This window comes from Ceratotherium simum, chromosome 19 (assembly GCF_057802395.1).
Source record: "Ceratotherium simum simum isolate JZ-2026a chromosome 19, ASM5780239v1, whole genome shotgun sequence".
Taxonomy (NCBI): Eukaryota; Metazoa; Chordata; class Mammalia; order Perissodactyla; family Rhinocerotidae; genus Ceratotherium; species Ceratotherium simum.
Genome location: NC_141918.1, coordinates 39942567 through 39963304, shown reverse-complemented (window position 1 = coordinate 39963304; position 20738 = coordinate 39942567). Strand labels below are relative to the sequence as shown.

At 40.2% G+C, this 20738-nt stretch overlaps 1 protein-coding gene across 1 annotated transcript in view; it reads left to right on the top strand.

Annotated features, from left to right (window-relative positions):
- Positions 1–20738, top strand: part of MCM9 (minichromosome maintenance 9 homologous recombination repair factor) — an 87109-nt gene that overhangs the window by 60793 nt on the left and 5578 nt on the right. The window contains exons 9-12 of the mRNA XM_087444038.1: positions 15374–15576; positions 16204–16407; positions 17794–17876; positions 18357–18502. Coding sequence (XP_087300164.1) covers positions 15374–15576; positions 16204–16407; positions 17794–17876; positions 18357–18502 — 636 coding nt within the window. The remainder of the gene's footprint in view (positions 1–15373; positions 15577–16203; positions 16408–17793; positions 17877–18356; positions 18503–20738) is intronic.

Sequence of the window (20738 nt, the reverse complement as noted above, 5' to 3'; positions counted from 1 at the left end):
TTGACTGTCTGGTGTAGATGCTAGTGGCATTCCGATTTGTTCCTCCCCCGACATAACTATTTCTGGATTCATAAAGACATTTATACTATTTATTTTTATCATGCATTTTTAAAGACACAGTTCCTAAACATTGCATAACTGTATTATTATGCAGTGACCTTCAGTGATTTGCTCCTTTTCTCTCTCCATCTTGAAAGGGTTTCTTGTTCAATTTTGTGACAATATTGTTTAATTACCTTGTAACAACAGAGCTTGGTCTCTGTGGTCTCTGAACTTACTGAACAGTCGCCTTCCAGCCTGTTGCGGGGGTGACAAGGCCACAACATGCTGACGAGCATCTAGTAGTAGCTGCTTTTGCTTCTGAACGTAGTGTTTCCAATGCCTGCTGGCCTGAAAATGTGTTTCAACCGAACTTCACATTTCTTACACTGTTCAAAAATTTAAACTTTATTTTAAAACAGAGCAGGCGTACAACTAGGATTTGAATCTCTTCTACCTTGAGTTGTTATCCTCGATTTCCACACAGAGGCTGTGGCCTGAAACAAGAACCCTCAGGAAGAGCATGTTGCTGTCGAAGAGACCAAACACTTCTCCTCTGGAATGATCTTCCTCTTTGTGAATTCTCGGTAAAATTACCTAAAACTGCCACCATCGCTACTCAGTAACAACAAATATCTAACGATGACAAAAGGAGTGAATATCCCTTCATTTAAAATAAAGCATGCTGTTTTGAAATCAGGGAGTGTGATGCCTCCAGCTTTGTTCATTTTTCTCAGGATTGCTTTGGCTATTCGGGGTCTTCTGTTGTTCCATATAAATTTTAGGATTCTTTGTTCTATTTCTGTTATAAACCAATGTTACCTCAATAAAAAAATTAATTAAAAATACATTTACTAATATAAAAAGAAAGCAAAACTAAATTGTTAATATTCATTAACAACGCAGTTAATTGTAAATTGCTAAATTGTTGAAAAGGCAATGTGGTTGTGGTGGAAAGAGAATAAGCCTTGGGGTCAGAGAGACCCGGAGTCAATTCCAGCTTCTATTACGACTTTCTGATCTTGTGCGAGATAATTGTCATTTCTTAGCCTCAGTTTACTCATCTGTGAAATGAAAATAGCAATGTCCTTCTTCCAAAGGTGTTCTCAACTTACTGTTAATATTTTCAACTTAGCGTTAATATATGTCAGTGTCCTGGCTCAGTGCCTGCCATATGGTAAAATACACATAATATGAAACTTACCATCTTAACCATTTTTAAGCATACAGTTCAGTAGTGTTAAGTACATTCACATTGTTGTGCAACTATTTATGTACTTTTTCTAAGACTGTATTTTCTGGCCAGTATCCTCTTTGGCCAGAGTGAGAAGATAACTTAGGACTCTCCAAAATTATTTTATTTCATATGTATATGAAGGTGTTCAGGACTCTGTGTTTCTGAACTCATTTGCGTCTCCAAAATAGTTTCAGAATTAGTAGACCAACTGCATTGCTAATAACAACCACCACCAAAAAACTGAGTAATATTCAAGCCTTCTTTGCAGTTCTTTCTGTGCTTAGAATATATTTAACTAAGGTTGTCTGTGGTCAGAGTGCGTGTTCAAAAGTTAATTGAATTAATTATTTTCTTTGTGTGGTCATATTACTGATTTGATATACAGTTAGGAAACAGGTTTTTAAACTTATGTTTGTGTTCACTTTTCGAGTTTGCTTATTTCAATCTTTTTGGTTTAATTTTATTTTCTGAATTTGTAAAACATGTTTCAAAAGTCAAAACTGTATAAAAAGATATATCAAAGAAATCACAGTCAGATCCCTACTCTTTCCATTATATTGTCTCCTATCCCTTACAGATATGTTTTTCATTGGTTTCTGATTTATCCTTCCTATGTTTCTTTTTTTTTGCAAAAATAAGCAAAAAACACACGGGGGTGGGAGTATGTGTACATGTGTATGCATCTCTCCTCTTTATTATGCAAAAGATAGCATCATGTATGTACTCTTTGGCACTGATTCGGTGTTATCCCATAATTATTGTATGCAGTGTTCTCATTGTCAATTCTTTATATATTTTTTAGAAATTCTGCAATTCTGGCTTGTACGTCTGCTTTATCCCAAGAGTTGTTTTTAAAAAGAGTTTTTTAATCTCTAGGTAGAAGGACCTTTTTTTATTTATTTGTTTTTTGATGTTGTTATTAATTTCTAGTTTTATTGCATTGTGGTCAGAGAATGTTGCTTGTATTATTTCTACTTTAAGGAACTTCATGAGGTTTTTTTCTTTGTGGCTTTATATAAAGCCAGTTTCGTGACTGGCCCATGAATGCTTGAGTAGTTATATTCTCTATAATCAGAAGGTAATACACACACACACACACACACACACACACACACACACACACACACACACAAACTGTACCTTATGAATGATGTTGTTTAGGTCTTTTGTATCTTTACTTACCCTTTGTATGTTTGATGTGTCTTAGACTGAGAGTGGTATGTTAAAGTCTCTTATTATTATTGTGTGTCTGTCGGTTTCTCTTGGCATCTCTCGTAATTTCTGCTTTATGAAAGTAGTTGCTGTGGCTTTAGCATTTGCGCTTCTTTGTCTAAATGCTTTATGGCCTGAATTTTACCTTGCCTAGTATCAAAATTGCAACTCCTGATTTCATATTATTTGCGTTTCCTAATATATCTTTTCTCATTCCTTTATGTTTAGGCTTTCGATTTCAGTTTGTTCTCTTGTATACAGCATAGACATGGTTTTATTTTATTTTGCTTTCCTTTACAAATAACCTGAAAATCTTTTTCTTTTAATGTGTGAGTTAAGCACATTTACATTTGTTGGTATTACCAATATGCTTGGTGTCACCTGTCTCAGTTTTTAAACTTACTATGTTTCTTTCCCTGTGTTCAGCATTTAGAAAGGTTTGCATTTTTCTTATACATTAGGGGTTGGCAAACTTTTTCTATAAAGATGCAGATAGGGGCCAGCCCTGTGGCATAGTGGTTAAGTCTGGTTCATTCCGCTTCGGTGGCCTGGGTTTGCAGGTTCGGATCCTGGGTGTGGACCTACACCACTCATCAGCCATGCTGCAGTGGCAGCTCGAATGTAAAGTAGAGGAAGATTGGCACAGATGTTAGCTCAGGGCTAATCTTCCTCAGCAAAAAAAAAAAAGGGGGGGGGATCATAAAAAAAAAAAATCTAGATAGTACATATTTTAGGCTTTGTGGGCCATACAGTCTCTGTTGCAACTACTCACCTCTGCTGATGTAGACAATATGACTGCATCAATGTGTCTATGATGCAGACAGAACAAAAGAAGCTATAGACAATATGTAAATGAATGGGTGTGGCTGTGTGCCAGTGAAACTGTATTTACAAAAACAGATGGTGAGCTGGATGTCACCTGCCAGCTGGGTGTAGTTTGACAACACCTGTTCTAGGACTTACCTTTAAAAAATACCCTTAATACTCAGTGGTGTAGTGGTTATATTCATGTGCTCTGCTTCGGCAGCCCAGGGTTCACGGGTTCAGATCCTGGTTGTGGACCTACACATCACTCATCAAGCCATGCTGTGGTAGTGTCCCACATACAAAATGGAGGAGGATTGGCACAGATGTTAGCTTAGGGTCAATCTTCCTCACCGAAAAAAAAAAAAATACCCTTTATAATTTCTGCTGCCCCTTTATCTTCTCTTGGGAGCTTTAAATAATAGCCTTTGACTGTGTTCCCCATGTGGTAACCAATGACTTGTTCTACTTCCTCCTTTCTCCCTTCTCTTTACTATTTAAAAAATGGCTGTATTGTTTATACTTTGTCAGGACAAACAGCACTTATATACTCTTCTTCCATTTGTATCCCTTCCTTTGTTTTGGTCTTAGATCTGAAGTTAAGTGTGTTCAGTGCCCACCATCAGTCCTCTTGCTGGAGCAGCGCCGTTGTCTCTTGCTTGAGTGAAGCTCATCCTCTGACAGATTCCTTGGGAAGGGTTCCTGAGCACTGTACTGAGTTAGTGCATGTTTCAAACTGTTTTTCATCACTTTGATACTTGAAGGACAGCTTGGCTGGATATAAAGGCCTAGCCTTACGCTTTCTTTCCTGCAGTCTTGCCTTGTATGTTGCTGTTGGCCATTCTGATGCACTTTGTTTTGTAGGTAATTAGATTTTCTTGCCTGAAGGCCCAAAAGGATGTTTTTCTTTATATTTTAAATGTGTAATGTTTTTCTAGGCTATGTCTCAATTGATTATTCTTGGTCAGTTTTTCTAGATGTTAGTGAGCCCTTTGAAATGTAGAAGTCTTCTTTTCTTTCTGGAAAATTTTCTTGAATTATAGTTACTTTTCTTGAACTATATATTAGTTCTGTTCTTTGTTTTGTTTTTTTCCAGAAATTCTAATTACATGTATGTTAGGTCTTCTTTGCCTAGGGTCTTTAGCAACCAATTTTTTTCTTAGTCTTTTTAGCTCTTTTGTATTTGTTTTTATTCTCTTGGCATTTTTATTCCTCTCCTTAGCTTCCTTTATTATATTTTCAGTCCTGTCTGTTCTCTCTTTGGCGCCTCAGATTTGAATGTTCATTTCTGAAATTATTTTGTCTTGCTCCCTCTCCCCATTTTCTTCCCTGAATCATCTCTAGATATACATCTTTCTTGTTTTCATGCTTTTCTATTCTGAGTTTTTGAATTTCTGATTTGGAGTGGTTTTTCACATATGCAAATGTTCGTTTAAGGATATTTAATTCAAGTGAGGGTATTATATACAGATTTCTTCTACTTTGTGGGTTTTTTGGGGGGGGGAGTGGGATAGGGGGTTTTATCAACTGAGGTATTTTCACTTTTGTAGTAGTTTTATATGGATGTTGCATGTTATTTCCATTCACTTTGAAGTGTCCTATCTTTTCCTGAGTCGTTAATAATAGGTAGTCTATTAAGGTGTTGGTGAGAGGTTTGGATGGTATGCTAGCTTTTAGTTCAGAGTAATCTTAGCTGAGTGCATTTTACTTAATAGATAGTGTTTTTTCTAAGGTTTAAGGGAGATGGTTGATGTGTCTTCTGAATTTGTGTTTCTCATTTGTTTCATCATATCCACTGCTTGTCTCCTTCTTCCCGTGATCACCAAGACTCCAAGGGACTCCTGCCCCTTGTAGGTCACCTCCATCTACTCCAGGACCCTTCCCAAAGCTGCCACCTGGAGTCCCAGGAACTTTCAGGTCACTGCTTTGATTCATGGGGTCTCAGTATTTCCGCATTCCGTGTGGGACTCTCTCATTCTAGGGGTGGCTTTATCTATGTTCCACCATCATGAGGAGCCCACTGCTCTCGCCTCCTTTTCATGAATCTCTACTGATCTTTCTTTTCCAGTACGGATTCTAGATTCGCCTTGTGTGTTTGTCTATATACATGTAAAATGAAGTTTGTTGGATTCTCTCTCACTCTGTTATTTTTTGTTTTGTTTTATGGGCTTATTTGCTCTCCTTGTTTATCTGTAAGGTCTCTGGAGGATACGTTGAGAGATTTGGATAGAAGCAGCTGCCATTATCCTATGGAAACCTGGAAATCAACATTTTGTTTTTTAAGTTATTCGTTTTTGTTGTTTAACTCATAATACCAACTTTTACTGTATATTTTTAAAACATTACCCATGTTTTCCTTGAACCATTTCTAGAAAAATTACTTTTTCTAGAAATGAAAAGAGATAATTATCTACAGTTATTTCAAAGGGCTCAGATATAAGGGAATTAGACTTGTTCTGTATCCTTTAGAATCAATGGCTAGAAAGTTCAGGGAAGCATATTTAGAATCAGTACAAGGAAGACTTCTTAGTGGTCAGAGCTACCTAGAGATCAAGTAGGCTGCCTACAGGGTTACAGAGATCTTCAAGTTTAGACTAGAAAATATGTATATAAGGAATTCAAGCATCTAATGAGTAAATGAATAACCTATAAAGTGCCCTTGGGCTGGCCCACAAACTCAGCTGTGACAAACAAATTCAGCTGCTGGCTGGTTATGAAACCTCCTAGCAATGTCTGAGACAGCACCCTGTAATCAAGCACTTTATTTCTATGGTGAAACTTATGAATTCTCACACTAAATGGGTTAAAGAGTCACATCAATTTAGGTCAGATTTTGCTGCCAAATTAATTATGAAAAACTTGCTTTTTCAGAGCTTTTTGGATTTTGAAATTGTGATAAGTGAATATGGCCCATCATCATCATCGTCATCATCATCATCATCATCATCATCATCAGGCTCCTGCATCCATCTAGGAACCCTGAGCAGTCAGCCAAAGCAGGATTCTGCTCCAGATGAAGTAGTGAATGCTACAGGGTGGATAACTATAAAGGCTTTTTGAAGTTATAATGAGACTATCTCAAGTTACCTGAAGTAGACCTTAAGCCAGGCCTGCTGTACACGGGATAGCCAAAGCTGCGTCTTTTGGTGACTGGAACATAATTTGGGGGATAGGAGTTTGTTCAAAGTAGATATAAAATAGCAGCTGTATATTCTCTTGCCACTTTAGCATCAGAAATGTATTCATCTTCAAACCCGCTCTCCCATTGTTGTGAGGCAGATACTTTCTGTGTCACTGATTTTTTTGTGTTTGTGGGTCTTTTAGACTCATTCAGCTCTCCCTCTTGTGTCCATTTCAAATACCCCCACGAGAGGCGCAGTTAGATACTACCATCCCTATTAGAAGATTTACGTAAGACCAGCTCAGAGGCCTCTGGCCAGTTTATGGATTGACTGCTCTCAGGTCAGGTTCCAGTCTCTGTTCCGATCAGCTGCTCCTGTATGGCAGTTTACATAGAAGGGATTGTGGGGTTATGTGTGTGGTGGGCATGCCAGTGGTTGGCCTATCCAGGACTATAATGAGGACAAAAGAATCACTTAAGGAATATACCAAAGAACAAGTCACGCGACAATTGTCAGTGCTGGTAGATTTGTCATTGCTGGGAAACAGTAGTTAAGACAGATAGAATGGCTTTGTGAATCAGCCTAAACAGGAGGTAGCTCCTTCTGAGAAAAGTCTTGAGCTCAGTAGGTTTCAAAGAGACAGACAAAAAAGATGGCAGGGTTTTTAAAGACAGTACTTAGTCACCTGTACATAGTGAGCTATAGACTCTTGGTCAAGCTCTGTAGTATTTACAATTTCTCCCCAGATCATAGTCACCACCAGTTATATGATCTTTTTTCCTCCATCCATGTTGTCCTTTTAAATTTTTTTCAGTTTCTAACTTTTATTTTGACATAATATCACTGAGAGAAAAGTGCAAGAATGGTACATGTTGCTTTTGCTCCCGGGCCAGCAGTTAAGTGTGCCCTCCGTCAACAGGTACATCTGTCATCTGCTTGGTGGTAGGAACCAATGAAAACACTCTTGGAGTTCCACTTTAGCTCATGTGTTCATTTTTCATAGCACTTACTCTGTGTGTCACTCTACAATTAAGAAAAAGTTGGATCTGCCTCCAACAGTAGCTCATCTAATTTTTTGGCTAACAGTTTTCAGAATATTAAGTTCATTCTCCCTAAGTAGAAGCCTGTTAATCATCCTGATGCAAAGAATATAGTCTATTGCCAAATGCAGGACGCTTGAGGAAATGTCACTAGAGACGTAAAGCGTATCAAGATGTTAATTAATAGTAGATGAGAAGGGTTAAGTGTGAAAAAGGAATACTTAATCACGTATTCTACCAAAATAAAATAAAGATACTCTGAATTTTACCCTTAAAACACCTTACCTGCTCCTCACTCTCCAGTTCAAAGACTTTTCCTTTGGCTAGCAATACAAAAGCTTCTACAGTCTTTTGTCCATTAACGTCGGGGATGCGTTCTGAGAAATGCGTCGTTAGGTGATTTTGTTGTTGTGGCAACATCATAGAGTATCCTTACACAAACCTAGATGGTATAGCCTGCTACACACCCAAGCTCTATGATACTAATCTTATGGGACCACTCTAATATATGCAGTCCGTCATTGACTGAAACGTCATTATGCAGGCACATGACTATATACCCTAGAATAGAAGTGTTTCGCTGAGCTATCATCGTCCACATCTTCCAGGGCCTTTGCTCTAGAACTACTCCAGATTTTCCTTTGAGATGCTTCATACTTTGCAACATCATTTTCAGGAACTCTTGAATATATCTGCTTTTACTTTCTCTCTCTCATGTCTCGGGTGACTAAAGTCTGATTGATTTGTGAAGGAGTTTTGATTTGAGTTATAATGTCCTTAAGGATTTAGTGTGAGCTACTGGATCAGAATGGCTGGCTGGTCTTGAAGGGTGCAGGGAATTTCTCAGAGATTTCTTTTCAATGTGTCACTTTATATAAAATGCAGAGAGTTAGAGAATTCTTTTAAAGAATAAGAACAGCACACTTAATTGTTCATATAACTGTGCCAGTTCCACAGATTGGTTTTTGAATTGAGGTTAAACTTTATGGGCATATCCCTTATGGCATGTCATAAGCCATACACCCACCACTCAAATGCACACGTGGCTAGGAGGGAACGAGTCGGTATGATTTCTGCGGTGTAAAAGCTTATTATGGCTAGTCAGAAAAAAAATGCTAAAACACTCAGGATGCCTAGAGTCTACTAAAATGTAACTTATAGTGTCGTAACCAAAATATAGATCTTATTGAATCAGTACATGTTTGAGAAGACCAATAATTTTGTTGACCTTGGCTTACGTTATTTAAATCTGAACGCATTTTAAAGTTTGGGAGTTTAATACCTTACATTTTGTCCTGCGTGCTTAATGAAATAGAGGAGGAAACCAAGAAGCAAATGATGCAGTATGAGCTTAAAAAATATTTGAATTCACCTGTTTTTAAACTCTGCAAATCGCTCTGTGTGCCTGGTAAATGGCAGCACAACGCCGCACGACAGTGTGAAGTCGTGTGAGAGAGCTTTCTGTGATGATGATCTTTAAGGCTGTAGAATGCTAAACTCAATAAGGATTTGGGAAAGATAATGTTTCATTATTTTCAAGGTTCTTTTCAAACTTAACTGGGATAGCATCTCATCAAGGGTGGGGTATCAGTAGATTCTTAAATAATAGAGGATATCCTCTCTATTTGCTGAAGACACGTTTTAGGAGAAGATTTGACCTTGCAGTTATGTAGTTGGTGCCACTAAATTATACTCACATGCTGAGGTAGGAAGTACAGTCTAAAATTTGAAAATAGCAAGATGGCAATTTATTGTTTTGCTCAATAGCACTAAGCAATGGCATGCTCTCTGCTAGCTCCTAATACCACAAAGATGACAAGACAAGGCCTTGATTCTCAAGATGCTCACAACCCTGTAGCGGGACAGACAAGTAAACATTTACTGTACACTGCGATTCTAACAGCCATAGATCCCCACTCGGCTGGTGTTCAGATTTCTAGCCCACACCAGGCCTACCGATCAGAATCTCAGGTAGAACTGGGAGTCTGTATTGTTAAAGCCCACCACGGTTCTCATTGCTGAGCCAGGCATAGGAACCCCTGCGCCAGGGTAAGATTGCTTCACGCCCTGGCACCATTTGCCTCTTGCTCCCAGGATCTTGTGAAGCTGCATCTCTGATGGCGTCCTTCACAGACTCGCCTCAGGTTAGAGGGAAAGGCGGGGAGAGGAGGGAGCAAGTCCTTCTACCCAACCCCACTGAGAGGGCTCTGACCCCTCCGGGACTGAAGGGCTGTGGCACAGGTTGAGAAGTGTTCCTTAGAGGCGTCCAGGCTTGCCACCAAGGTGTGAAAGTGTGAGTTCAGATCACGCCCTTAGAGAATTTTCTGTTCTTTCTAGATAATATATACCAACAATACTTTCACCCCTTCCTCTTTCCTATTCCCACTGCTTGTAAATCTCTTGTAACCACTCATTGAGTTAACCTAGATGTGAAAGGTAGTTTGTCAACTTGATCAACCTTGAAAAATGAGGGAGGGTGTGTGTACCTAGCATTTAAGATTACCCAAAACTGTAAAATGTATTGTGAGAATATCATTAATAAGCTTTTATTTTGTATAATTTTGTGGGGTTTTTCACTCCATTTTTTGGGGGGATTTCTTTAGGGGGTCAAAGATTGTTTTTTACAAGCATATCATTTATTTTGATCCTTTCCTCTAACTGACTTTTCTTCATAACAGCTTTGAGATATAATTCACATACCACATAAAATCCATCCTTTTAAAGTCTACAATTTCAAGGTTTTCAGTATATTCATAGAGGTGTACAACATGACCACTGTCTAATTCCTGTGCATTTTCATCACACCAGAGAGAAACCCCGTAGCCTTTAGCTGTCACTCCCCATTGCATTCTCTCCCAAGTCCCTGGCAGCTGCTAATCTACTTTATGTCTCTATAAATCTGCCTCTCCTGGACATTTCATATAAATGAAATCATACAAGATGTGACTCTTTGTATCTGGAAACTTTTACTTGGCATAATGTTTTCAAAGTTCACCCAGGTTGTTGCATGTATCAATAATTTGTTCCTTTTTATGGCCGCTTCCTGGCTTGTAGATAGCTCCTTCTCTCTGTGTGCTTGCATGGCCTTTCCCGGGTGCGTGCGGATGGAGAGAGTGAGCTCTGGTCTCTCTTTCCTTTATAAGCACATTAGTCCCGTTTTGGGGGACTCTACCCTCATGATCCCATCTAAACCTCTTACTTTCCTAAGGCCCCAACTCATAGTATCATCACACTGGGATGAGGACTTCAACCTGGGAATTTTAGAGGAACACGAATATTCAGTCCATAATAGCCACCATTACTTTTTTTCCAGTATGGCAAAAAAACATAAAATATATCATCCTAGTTATTTCTTTTTTTTTGGTAAGGAAGATTGGCCTTGCGCTAACACCTGTTCCCAATCTTCCTCTTTTTGCTTGAGGAAGATTCGCCCTGAGCTAACATCTGTGCCAATCTTCCTCTTTTTGCTTGAGGAAGATTCACCCTCAGCTAACATCTGTGCCAGTCTTCCTCTATTTTGTACGTGGGTCGCCAGTACAGCATGGCTTGATGAGCAGTGTGTAGGTCCACGCCTGGGATCCAAACTTACAACCCCAAGGCCGCCTAAGCAGAGCACACCGAACTTAACCACTGTGCCACCAGGCCGGCTTCATCCTAAGTATTTCTAAGTGTGCAGTAGTGTTAGGTATAATCACATCGTTGTACAACCAATCTTCAGAACTCTTTTCATCTTGCAAAAGTGAAACTTGATACCCATTAAACAACAACTCTCCATTCTCCCCTCTCCCAGTCCCTGGCAGCCACCATCTTACTTTCTGTTTCTGTGAATTTGACTACTCTAGGTACCTCATATAAGTGGAATCATACAGTGTTTATCTTTTGTGACTGACTTATTTCACTTATTGTAATGTCCTCAAAGTTCAATATATACCACATTTTGTTTTCCATTTGTTCATCCATGGACACTTGTGTTGCTTCCACCACTGGGCTATTGTGAAATAGTGAACATGGGTATGGCCTCTATTCCTCTTTTATTCAACTTAATGGTGGCTACCTTGAGGCCATCTAAAGCTGAAGGCTTCACCCTTAATCTGGGTCACTTTATACAACTGAGAAAATTTACTAGGCCTTTGTTGTTTCAAAGACCTTTTCAGTCTTGCCTCTTAACTATCTGGGGTCTAGAAGCAATTGTTTTTCCAACCCTTCAAAGCCTCGAATTTCTGAGCTGTCTATTCTCTTTCATTAATCCTTGAAAACCGGTCATTTCTTTCCTGTGCTCATCTCTTTCCTGCAATATTTTGTCAAAGGAAGTTTTTCTTGCTCATATCACAAGCTGATGTGGGTTGAGGGTAGGTTGCTCTGCTCCACACCATCATTCAGGGCCCAGGCTCCCTCCCTCAGGTGGCTCTCTGATTCCAGGACCTTATCCTCATCTATACTCTGGTAGCAAAGACAGAGAAAACCGGGAAGGTTGCACAGGAAGGGTTTAGGTGCCCGCCTGGAAGTGGCATATGTTGTTCTACCCCCATTCCATTGGTGAGACTTGTTAACACAGTCCAACTTAACTGTAAAGGAGGATGGGAAATATCATCTTGCTCTGTTCCCAGGGAGAAAGGAAAACAAAGTTTGGTGAACACATAGCAACCACTGCCACAGGCTAGAGCTAAATTTGGAAATGCCAGCATATAGATGGTGATTAAAGCCATGAGTGAAGACGGGGCTCACCTGTAAAGGATGTAATGAGAGTAATGGGAGACCATCACAAAGACAAGGGCACTTTCAGGAGGGCCTGTACTGGTAAAAATAATTTATGTAACCTAACTTTACAATGTTAAGAAAAATTACTGCTATGTTTGTAGGAAAGTTTAAACAAGTGGATTAAAAATGGAACAGTAGGGTTGTAATTAGTATTTTGGTGGTGAACATGATGTAATCTATGCAGAAATAGAAGTACAATGATGTACACCTGAAATTTTTACAATGTTATAAACCAATGTTACTGCAATAAACAAAAAATTTAAAAAAAAAAAAAAAGTAGCTTTTTCAAAAACTGGAATGTTATCACTCCTTGAAGTTAATGCAAAAAATATATATATTAGCATGATTATTTTATAACTGTTGAAGCCTGTGAGTATGAAATAACTCTGAATTTTAGAAATACTGAACTGAGGTAAAGATTTATTTTTTATTTATCAATTATTTAGTGAACATTTCCTGAGCATTTCCTGTGTGACAGGCAGTGTGAGGATAACAATAAGTCACAGTCCCTCAAGGAGGGTCAAATTCAGTAGGAAAAATAAGGCAAGTCAGTGAATACCTAAAGCATCAGGCAGAATCTTTAAGATCCCAGGAGCTGTTTAAATGTTCCGCCGCAGGGTGGCAGTTGAGGTGTAAGAGCACTGGTTTTGGAGCTTAGCAGATCTGGGTTTGGATCGCAGCTCTGCTGTTCTCTGTGTAGCCTTGGGGAAGTTATTAACATCTCTGAATTTCTAGTTTCCTTATTTCTAAGTTGATGATAATATCTACCTTTCAGGCTGTTGTGAAGATTAGGGATAATATGTATACCTAAAGACTAACACAGTGCTTAGTATGACAAATGTGGTAGTTATCTTCATTATTATTAGTGAAGAAGGTGAAGTTCATATTGGATTGGAAAAACGACCATTGCCTTACACTAATTCGTGAGTTCATTCATTCAGTCGTTGTTTAGTGAGCCATTACTATACACAAACTACTTAGAATTAGACTGTGTGCACATATCTGTGTTTTCTAAAGCCCCATTCAGTTTTTAATGCCGTACTGCTTGTAGCACAGGTCTGCAACCACCAGGCTTATATACTGCCTTCCCCTCTTTCAAATGACCAGAGACCACTCTGTCCCTCCTGGCAGCGTCCTCATCTCTCTTCTTGGCTGCCGGGAGCTGCCTGACTTAATACCCTACACAGTCTCCTCTTCGCCTGCCTGCCCCTCTATTGTTCGTGGCTCACATTTCCGCTAACTGCCCCTCAGGCAGCCTTTTTTCTTCACATGTAGATCTTCCTTAGCCCCCTTCCTTAAGCTTATTCTTTTCATTTTTTTTTCCAGTTACCTCAGGAATAATTCACTACCTTCTGTTTTTGCTTGTTCATTTTCCTTCTCACAGCATGGATAGCCTTAAGATTACATACCTTGTAGATGTCCCGCACTCTCCACAGAAGTTTCTCTTTGCTGATATTCACGCCATCATCCATTGCACACGTGCTGTCTGGCAGGCGCTGAGTCCCCCCACCCTCCAGCAGTTCTGTTTTTAACTAGTTGAAGGCAGAATTCAGCTTTCTGAATTCTCAGTACAATCCTTTGCAGACAAAAAATGGCTTATAAATATTTGTTAATCAGAGAGAGAAAAAACAATTTTACCTCACCTTGAAAATAATTTTTAAAAAATTATTTCATATGCACTTGTATTTTGTTCCATTGCTTACAAGGAATACTTAGAGCAGTATTCCTTTTTTATGATAAATGCAAACAGCCTCACTTCAGTATGGATTAAATGTGCTTTTGTGGGATTAGTTAGGAACCATTTATTACATTGTTTTTGTGGCAAACTGGATTCTGAGTTCTAAACAACTACCTTTACAAAGCTATTTTGGCACATAAATTATAAGATATGGACTGTCTATTCAGAATTTTTCCATTTCAGTGATTTTTTTAAAAAGGAGATTTAGTTTTCAGTGAAAGTGGCTTGTTTGTCTTTCCCTTCTTTAATGAGTGTCTTCTTGTGCCGTTTACCACAAATAAAGATGCTCAAACTTTTTTAGTCTCAGGGCATGAGGTAATTGCTAGAGCTGACTGGAAATAGATTAGGGATTAACAAAGGTGGCACATGTTTGCTGATGTCATGGGGCTGTGACTGCTGAGAGGCAGACATGCCACTATAACCGAAGACAGTCGTCAAGTGGAGAGCATACAAATTTACCGAGAAAAAATTTTACATTGGCTGTTGTCAGTGAATATGCCATATTATTTTGAGGACTTGCCCATCATTGATAAGTTTAAAAACAATATCTAGGTTATGTCACATCCATACATGTCCTGCCAGTGGTCTGTTTGGGACTCTCTTGCCTCTCCCTGGACCATTGCCCTCAGCTCCTCCACGTGTCCCATCCACAGTCCGTCCCCATCTAACGCCCACACCCCTTCAGCCTTGCCTTTACTGTTGCTCCTCAAAAACTTGGTGCTAATCAATCCTTATTTTTCGTGATTTCCTTTCCCTCCCTCCCTCCTTACCTCCCTCGTCTCCTTTCTCTCTCTCTTTCATTTCTTTCACTTTTATAAAAATCAAACTAAGTGAACACAGAAAGTTTTTGCTTCAACCACTCACCATTCTCCGAAGTCACCCTCACCCCCCACCTTCACTTCCTCCACAAATATGTATCTCTCTCTGCTTAAAAAAGTCCAGATGTCATGAAGGGCCCAGTTCAAAAGCTCCTTCGTGATGTTTGTCTGATCATTTCTTCCACCCACATAGATGAATACACATCATCTTCTCTTCCCCTGAGAACTTTGTACTTCTAGAACTTCTAGAACTTACCATATTCTGCCTTGTCTTACCGTTATCAGTAGTGGATTGAGAGCTCCGTGAGAGCAGTATCCATGTTTGGTTTAATTTTGTGTACCTCTTAGCGCCCAGCAGAGGGCTCTGCTCATAGTAGGGGCATAAGAAGTGTTTATTGAACACTTACTTCTTCAAGATAGGCTTCTGTAAATGTACTTGGTTGAACTTGGTGTTTGTGATACCTCCTTGTATCATTCCACATTCTCTTTCACACGAGTTTCTCCAGATTTGCAAGGCATAAGAGCAGCCCCTTTTTATTAACAAGTTTAATTTTGCTTTTTATGTGAATCTAACAGTCAGTGAATTGTACCCTCTCTTTCGGTAGCCTCGTGTGCAAGCTGAACACAAGGACCACCATCCTGGCAGCAACCAACCCCAAAGGCCAGTACGACCCCCGCGAGTCCGTGTCTGTGAACATCGCCCTGGGCAGCCCACTCTTAAGTCGATTTGACCTGATCCTGGTTTTGCTTGATACCAAGAATGAAGACTGGGATCGTATAATTTCCTCCTTTATCTTAGAAAACAAAGGTATGTGGAGGCAAACAAATCATTCAAATGGACAAAGAAAGAGTGGACATAACCAAATGAAATTCTCTTTGAAGAAAATTAAATACTGGAGGTACCCTACCTAGTGGGCAATAGAGATGCTTAGACAGAAAGCAGTGAGAAAAGCCAGTTAGTAGAGCCCAGAATAATGAGCAGAAGGAGAAGGGCCTTTCTCTCCCTGCCGTTGATGGGATCATAGCTGATAAATACATCCTTTGTGATGAAAGGGGGCAACCTTATGATATAGAATGACCACTCACCTCTTGCATGCAAAGAAAACTGGACTGAATTATGAAACAGAAATCTCTAAATGTGGGCTTCTCTTTCAATTAAATTAGATTTACTCAAGTACTATTTATTACAATAGGGCAGACCAGAATTGTTCTGAATCATTTTAACCCCTGTAGGAAGCTTATCTTTATTAAGTTTAGATCCTAAGACTGCTTATTCTCAAACTATATGCTATGCAGAATTAGGTCTAGATTTCAATGACCACAAAACCTGAAAGTTACCTTTTTAAAAATTAGTACAAGAACTTTATCAAAACCCTTAGAATGAAATGTTTGCCTGTTCTTAGAAATTACTGACCTCCACACCTGATCTATACAGGTTACCCAAGCAAATCAGAGAAGCTCTGGAGCATGGAAAAAATGAAAACCTACTTCTGCCTCATCAGGACTCTGCAGCCCACATTATCTGACGTGGGTAATCAGGTGCTTCTCCGCTACTACCAGATGCAGAGGCAGAGCGATTCCCGGAATGCTGCCCGGACAACCATCCGCCTGCTGGAAAGCTTGATCCGATTAGCAGAAGGTTTATTTCATTCAACAAATAATACTTTCATTGGGGGCCCAATAGGTGCAGGGCACGGGGCTTGGCACCATGAATTCAAAGATGAGAAGGATAGTCCCTACTCTAAGGTGCTCACAGTCGCTTAAAAAGGAAAGGCTCTGGGGCCAGCCCCGTGGCTTAGCGGTTAAGTGCGCACGCTCCGCTACTGGCGGCCCGGGTTCCGATCCTGGGCGTGCACCTATGCACTGCTTGTCCAGCCATGCTGAGACAGCGTCTCACGTACAGCCACTAGAAGTATGTGCAACTATGACATACAACTATCTACTGGGGCTTTGGGGAAAAAAAGGAGGAGGATTGACAATAGATGTTAGCTCAGAGCCGGTCTTCCTCAGCAAAAAGAGGAGGATTGGCATGGATGTTGGCTCAGGGCTCATCTTCTTCACACACAAAAAAAAGAGAAGTTATAAAAAGTAAAGGCTCTGAGCTATGAAACCCCCTCTTCTGGAGACAGGTTATGGGTGTTGAGCGAAATGTAGTGTCATTAAGAAAGAGGAATCTTCATGATATCTCAAGACATCCTACAATTTGACATCGTTCGTTTCAGAAGGCTTACTTAATGATGTTTTGTTTCTCACTGGCAGTTCTATCAGCATTTTGGGTGGGATGCTTCCTTGTTTGGAATTGTTTCCTATATAGCAGCCCACCACTAAGGTAACAACACCGAATTAATAATGCCATGCCCTATTCCACCCCCAAGGCATGAGATTTACCTGCGGACATAGAGTTCACATGCATCTCAAGAGGTTTTTTTCTAACATTGGCTTTTACATTTAGCCTTTGTTTAAATAATTCTAAAAAAAAATTCACGTGACGTGACTATCATATCATGATATATGCTTAATAAAAAGTTCTATAAAACAAATACACTTCAGTTTTTCAAGGATTTATAGCTAATATTAGAACAAGAAATACCCAAAATTCAGGTTTGCGAGTTTGGTAGTTTTGAAAAGCCCAGGGATAAAGAGAGGTGTCAGAGATGAGAAATGCGTTTTAATTTCGTGTATTTCTATAATAGACTAGAAAGTGAAGATTAAAAATTGTTGAATATTAAATATATGCTTATATAGCTCCCTTCTTTGCTGGGGCCCAGGGTACTTTTCCATATAAAAATACGTACACAGAATTGCCATGGGCTGTGCAGAAGAATTAGGCCGATGATTAGAGAAACAACCTTAAAGCTAGTTGAACTTAGACTTTTGTGCTTCTTCTAGTAAAATTAATTTGTTATTTGTAGCTCATTTATAAAATACGATTTGGGGGGATCAGGTAGAGTATTACATTTATCACCTCAAATGCTCTTTAAAAAATTCCTATCTTCATAATTCCAAATGCATCTTATTTTCTTAGCTCATGCTCGCCTGATGTTTCGTGACACTGTGACTCTGGAAGATGCTATTACAGTGGTGTCAGTAATGGAGTCCTCAATGCAGGTAAGGATATTTTGTGCCTCGTATTTGAACCCTAATTACAAGCATTAAAAAAAGGTAATTTATGGCATATCAGGAGTTATAAAAATGATCATATTCTAGACCTAATAATTCTTAGAAATGCCCAAAGGAAACCATTTTTAAAAAGGGAACAAATTGTCATGGGAACATTCTCTGCATTAGTAGCATTGCTTTTGCCCATCGGTGTAAAGTAGTGGGTCTCAATCCTTTTTCTCCTCAACACACCTGAGGGATGTTCATGGTCCCACTGGTGACAGCGTGTCTTCCTAGAGCAATGCTTGCCACCAGGAATTGGGGGAGAGGACAGTTGAAATTTGAAAAAGCTCCCAAGTGGTTCCAATACCCAAGATGGGTAGAGGGCTGGTCTTAGCCATCTGGTTCAGTGGTCCACAGTGTGTACTTCCTCTCTGCAGGCTGGCTTGGTGACTCTCCCTGGTATTTTCCATTTTCTCACTCCTTCAGGGAGGTGCACTGCTGGGAGGTGTGAATGCACTCCACACTTCCTTTCCTGAAAACCCCCTGGAGCAGTACCAGAGGCAGTGTGAACTTATTCTAGAGAAGCTGGAGCTGCACAACCTCTTGAGTGAAGAGCTAAGAAGACTTGAAAGGTGAGAAAAGAAAGTCGAGAAAGGCATATAATGGAAAATCCTTGCTTGGCATTTAGTGAAACACAGAAAGTGTAACTTAAGTGGAAAATCTGTCTGTACTCTCTGTAGGGGATTGTTTCAGTTATGATTGCTATATAATCAACTACCCCAGAGCTCAACGGCTTAAAAAAAAAAAAACCCACCACCATTTTAGTGCTCACTTTTCTGGGAGTCAGAAATTCAGGAGGGCTCGGTGGGGATGGCTTATCTCTGCTCCACATGGTGTCTGCTGGGGTGACTCATACACCTGCGTTTAGCTGGGAGCTCATCTGGAATTGGAACATCTAAGATGGCTTCCATCACATGTGTGGTGCCTTAGCTGGAGAGGCTTAAATGGTTGGGGTTGGCTGGGCTGTCTCTACTGTAGGGTAGTCAGAATTCTGACCTGGTAGCTTAGGGCTCCAACAGAGCAAAAGTGAGAGTTGCCATGCCTCTTATGGGGTGGGCCAGAACTGGTGCAGCATCACTTCTGTCACATTTTATAGATCAGAGCAAGTAACGGGGCTAGCCCAAATGCAAGATAAAGGGAAATAGACACCCCCTCTTGATGGGAGGAGTGGCATAGACATACAGGGATGGAGGAATTGATGGCTGCCATCTTGGGAGACTGCCTTCCACACTGCATTTCCTTGGCTTGCTGGTTTGGTGAGCCTCAGGGAGAACACTGACTAGTCCTTCACTATGCATAATGAGCTATATATAAATTTACTGTATAGTAAGTTTGTACCACTGGGTCCTGATTACATGAGAAGTGCCAGTGTAGGCCACCCACAGTTTACACCCAAGACACACAGTTTCCATGGCATCAAGAAACCTGGGTGAGTGGGCTTTACCTGTTTACTACCACCACTTCCTCCTCTTCTCTTTCTTTGGCTCAATATAAGAAGTAGAGCAGTGCTATTTGGAGAGGTGGCTGGGACTGCTGTTAAGAAAGAGGAAATTGGGCTCTAGGAGAGTGATCTATCCCAGGCCAGACCCAGGCACAAAATACTTTAATAACTTGGCTGTATCATTTTTCCTCACCAGGAGGGGACATGTGCAAGGGAGTTTACACAAAGAATTGTAGTCTTTATTAATATTTTAATTTTATTCTTATTGTTTTTAAAGCTTTCTTCCAAGCATAATAAATATTGATCAATAGTCTTTATATAACCCTGGTGACAGAAAATCACAGGTAGAAGACAGGCCCAGGCTGCTTTCAGTCCAGCCTAAACTAGAAGCTGGGAAAGTGATGGATTGATTAGAGGTTAACTAGGACCGACTTTCACCCCAGCAAGGCCCTGCTGGTTCATTAGCAGCAGCTTTGACCCTCCTTCAGCATTCTGATTTTCCTTCTCTACATGCCCAAATTCATGACTTTTAAAAATTTGCATATTTAACAGACTAAAAAAAATCCCCAGTGAGAGTGATGTATTTTATGTTAAAGAGGGAAATTTGTTTTTCATCCTCCAGGGTAACAGCTCAGGAATGACAAAAGCAATGTTTCACAGCTCACTTTTCTAATGACTTGTTAAAACGTGGACACATGGGAAGGACCGTGTCACATGCGTTACCTGAAGAATTTTTGCCTGAACTTTAATGTTTGCACGCTCCCCAAATACATGAGCTTCTAAAAAGCTAGACTTGAAGTCTGTCCCTGTGAGATAGGAATGAGGAATGGCAAGTGTATCCGTTCGGGTATCTTCCTGATCAGTGTGAGTGGCCTGATGATTGACCCGAGCCTGGTTATGGGTGTTGCTCTCAGCGCCGGGGTCTGGGGAACGGAGGGCACGTGGAAGTGGAGCAGCTGCAGGAGAACTCGGGGACCGTGTTAGGACCCATGACTGTATTAAGTAAAACCTTGAGAATTCTTTTCCTGGTGTTTCTCTCCTGTTCGCTCACTCCATTCGTCCAGCAGCATTCTCTTTCTAATTTGTCAAACCTCAGCACAGCCTTCCTGGGGAAGTGTGGGGACTGCTTTGTCCTGCTGATACCCAGGTGCCAGCCTGCAGTAAACTTGCACTTGGTGTAAAATCAGCCCCCACTTCTTTTGGTCTCCTGGCTTTTTAATGATCCAGAGCGTGGTGCTAAGATCAGAGCTGTTCCTTTGGTTCTTTTATGCAGCTGATCCTTTTCAGGCCTGCTCTGGGCTTGGCTTTGCTTTTGGAGAGGCTGCTCATTTTGACTGTCCAGAAGCTGGCCATTTTGACTACCAGAA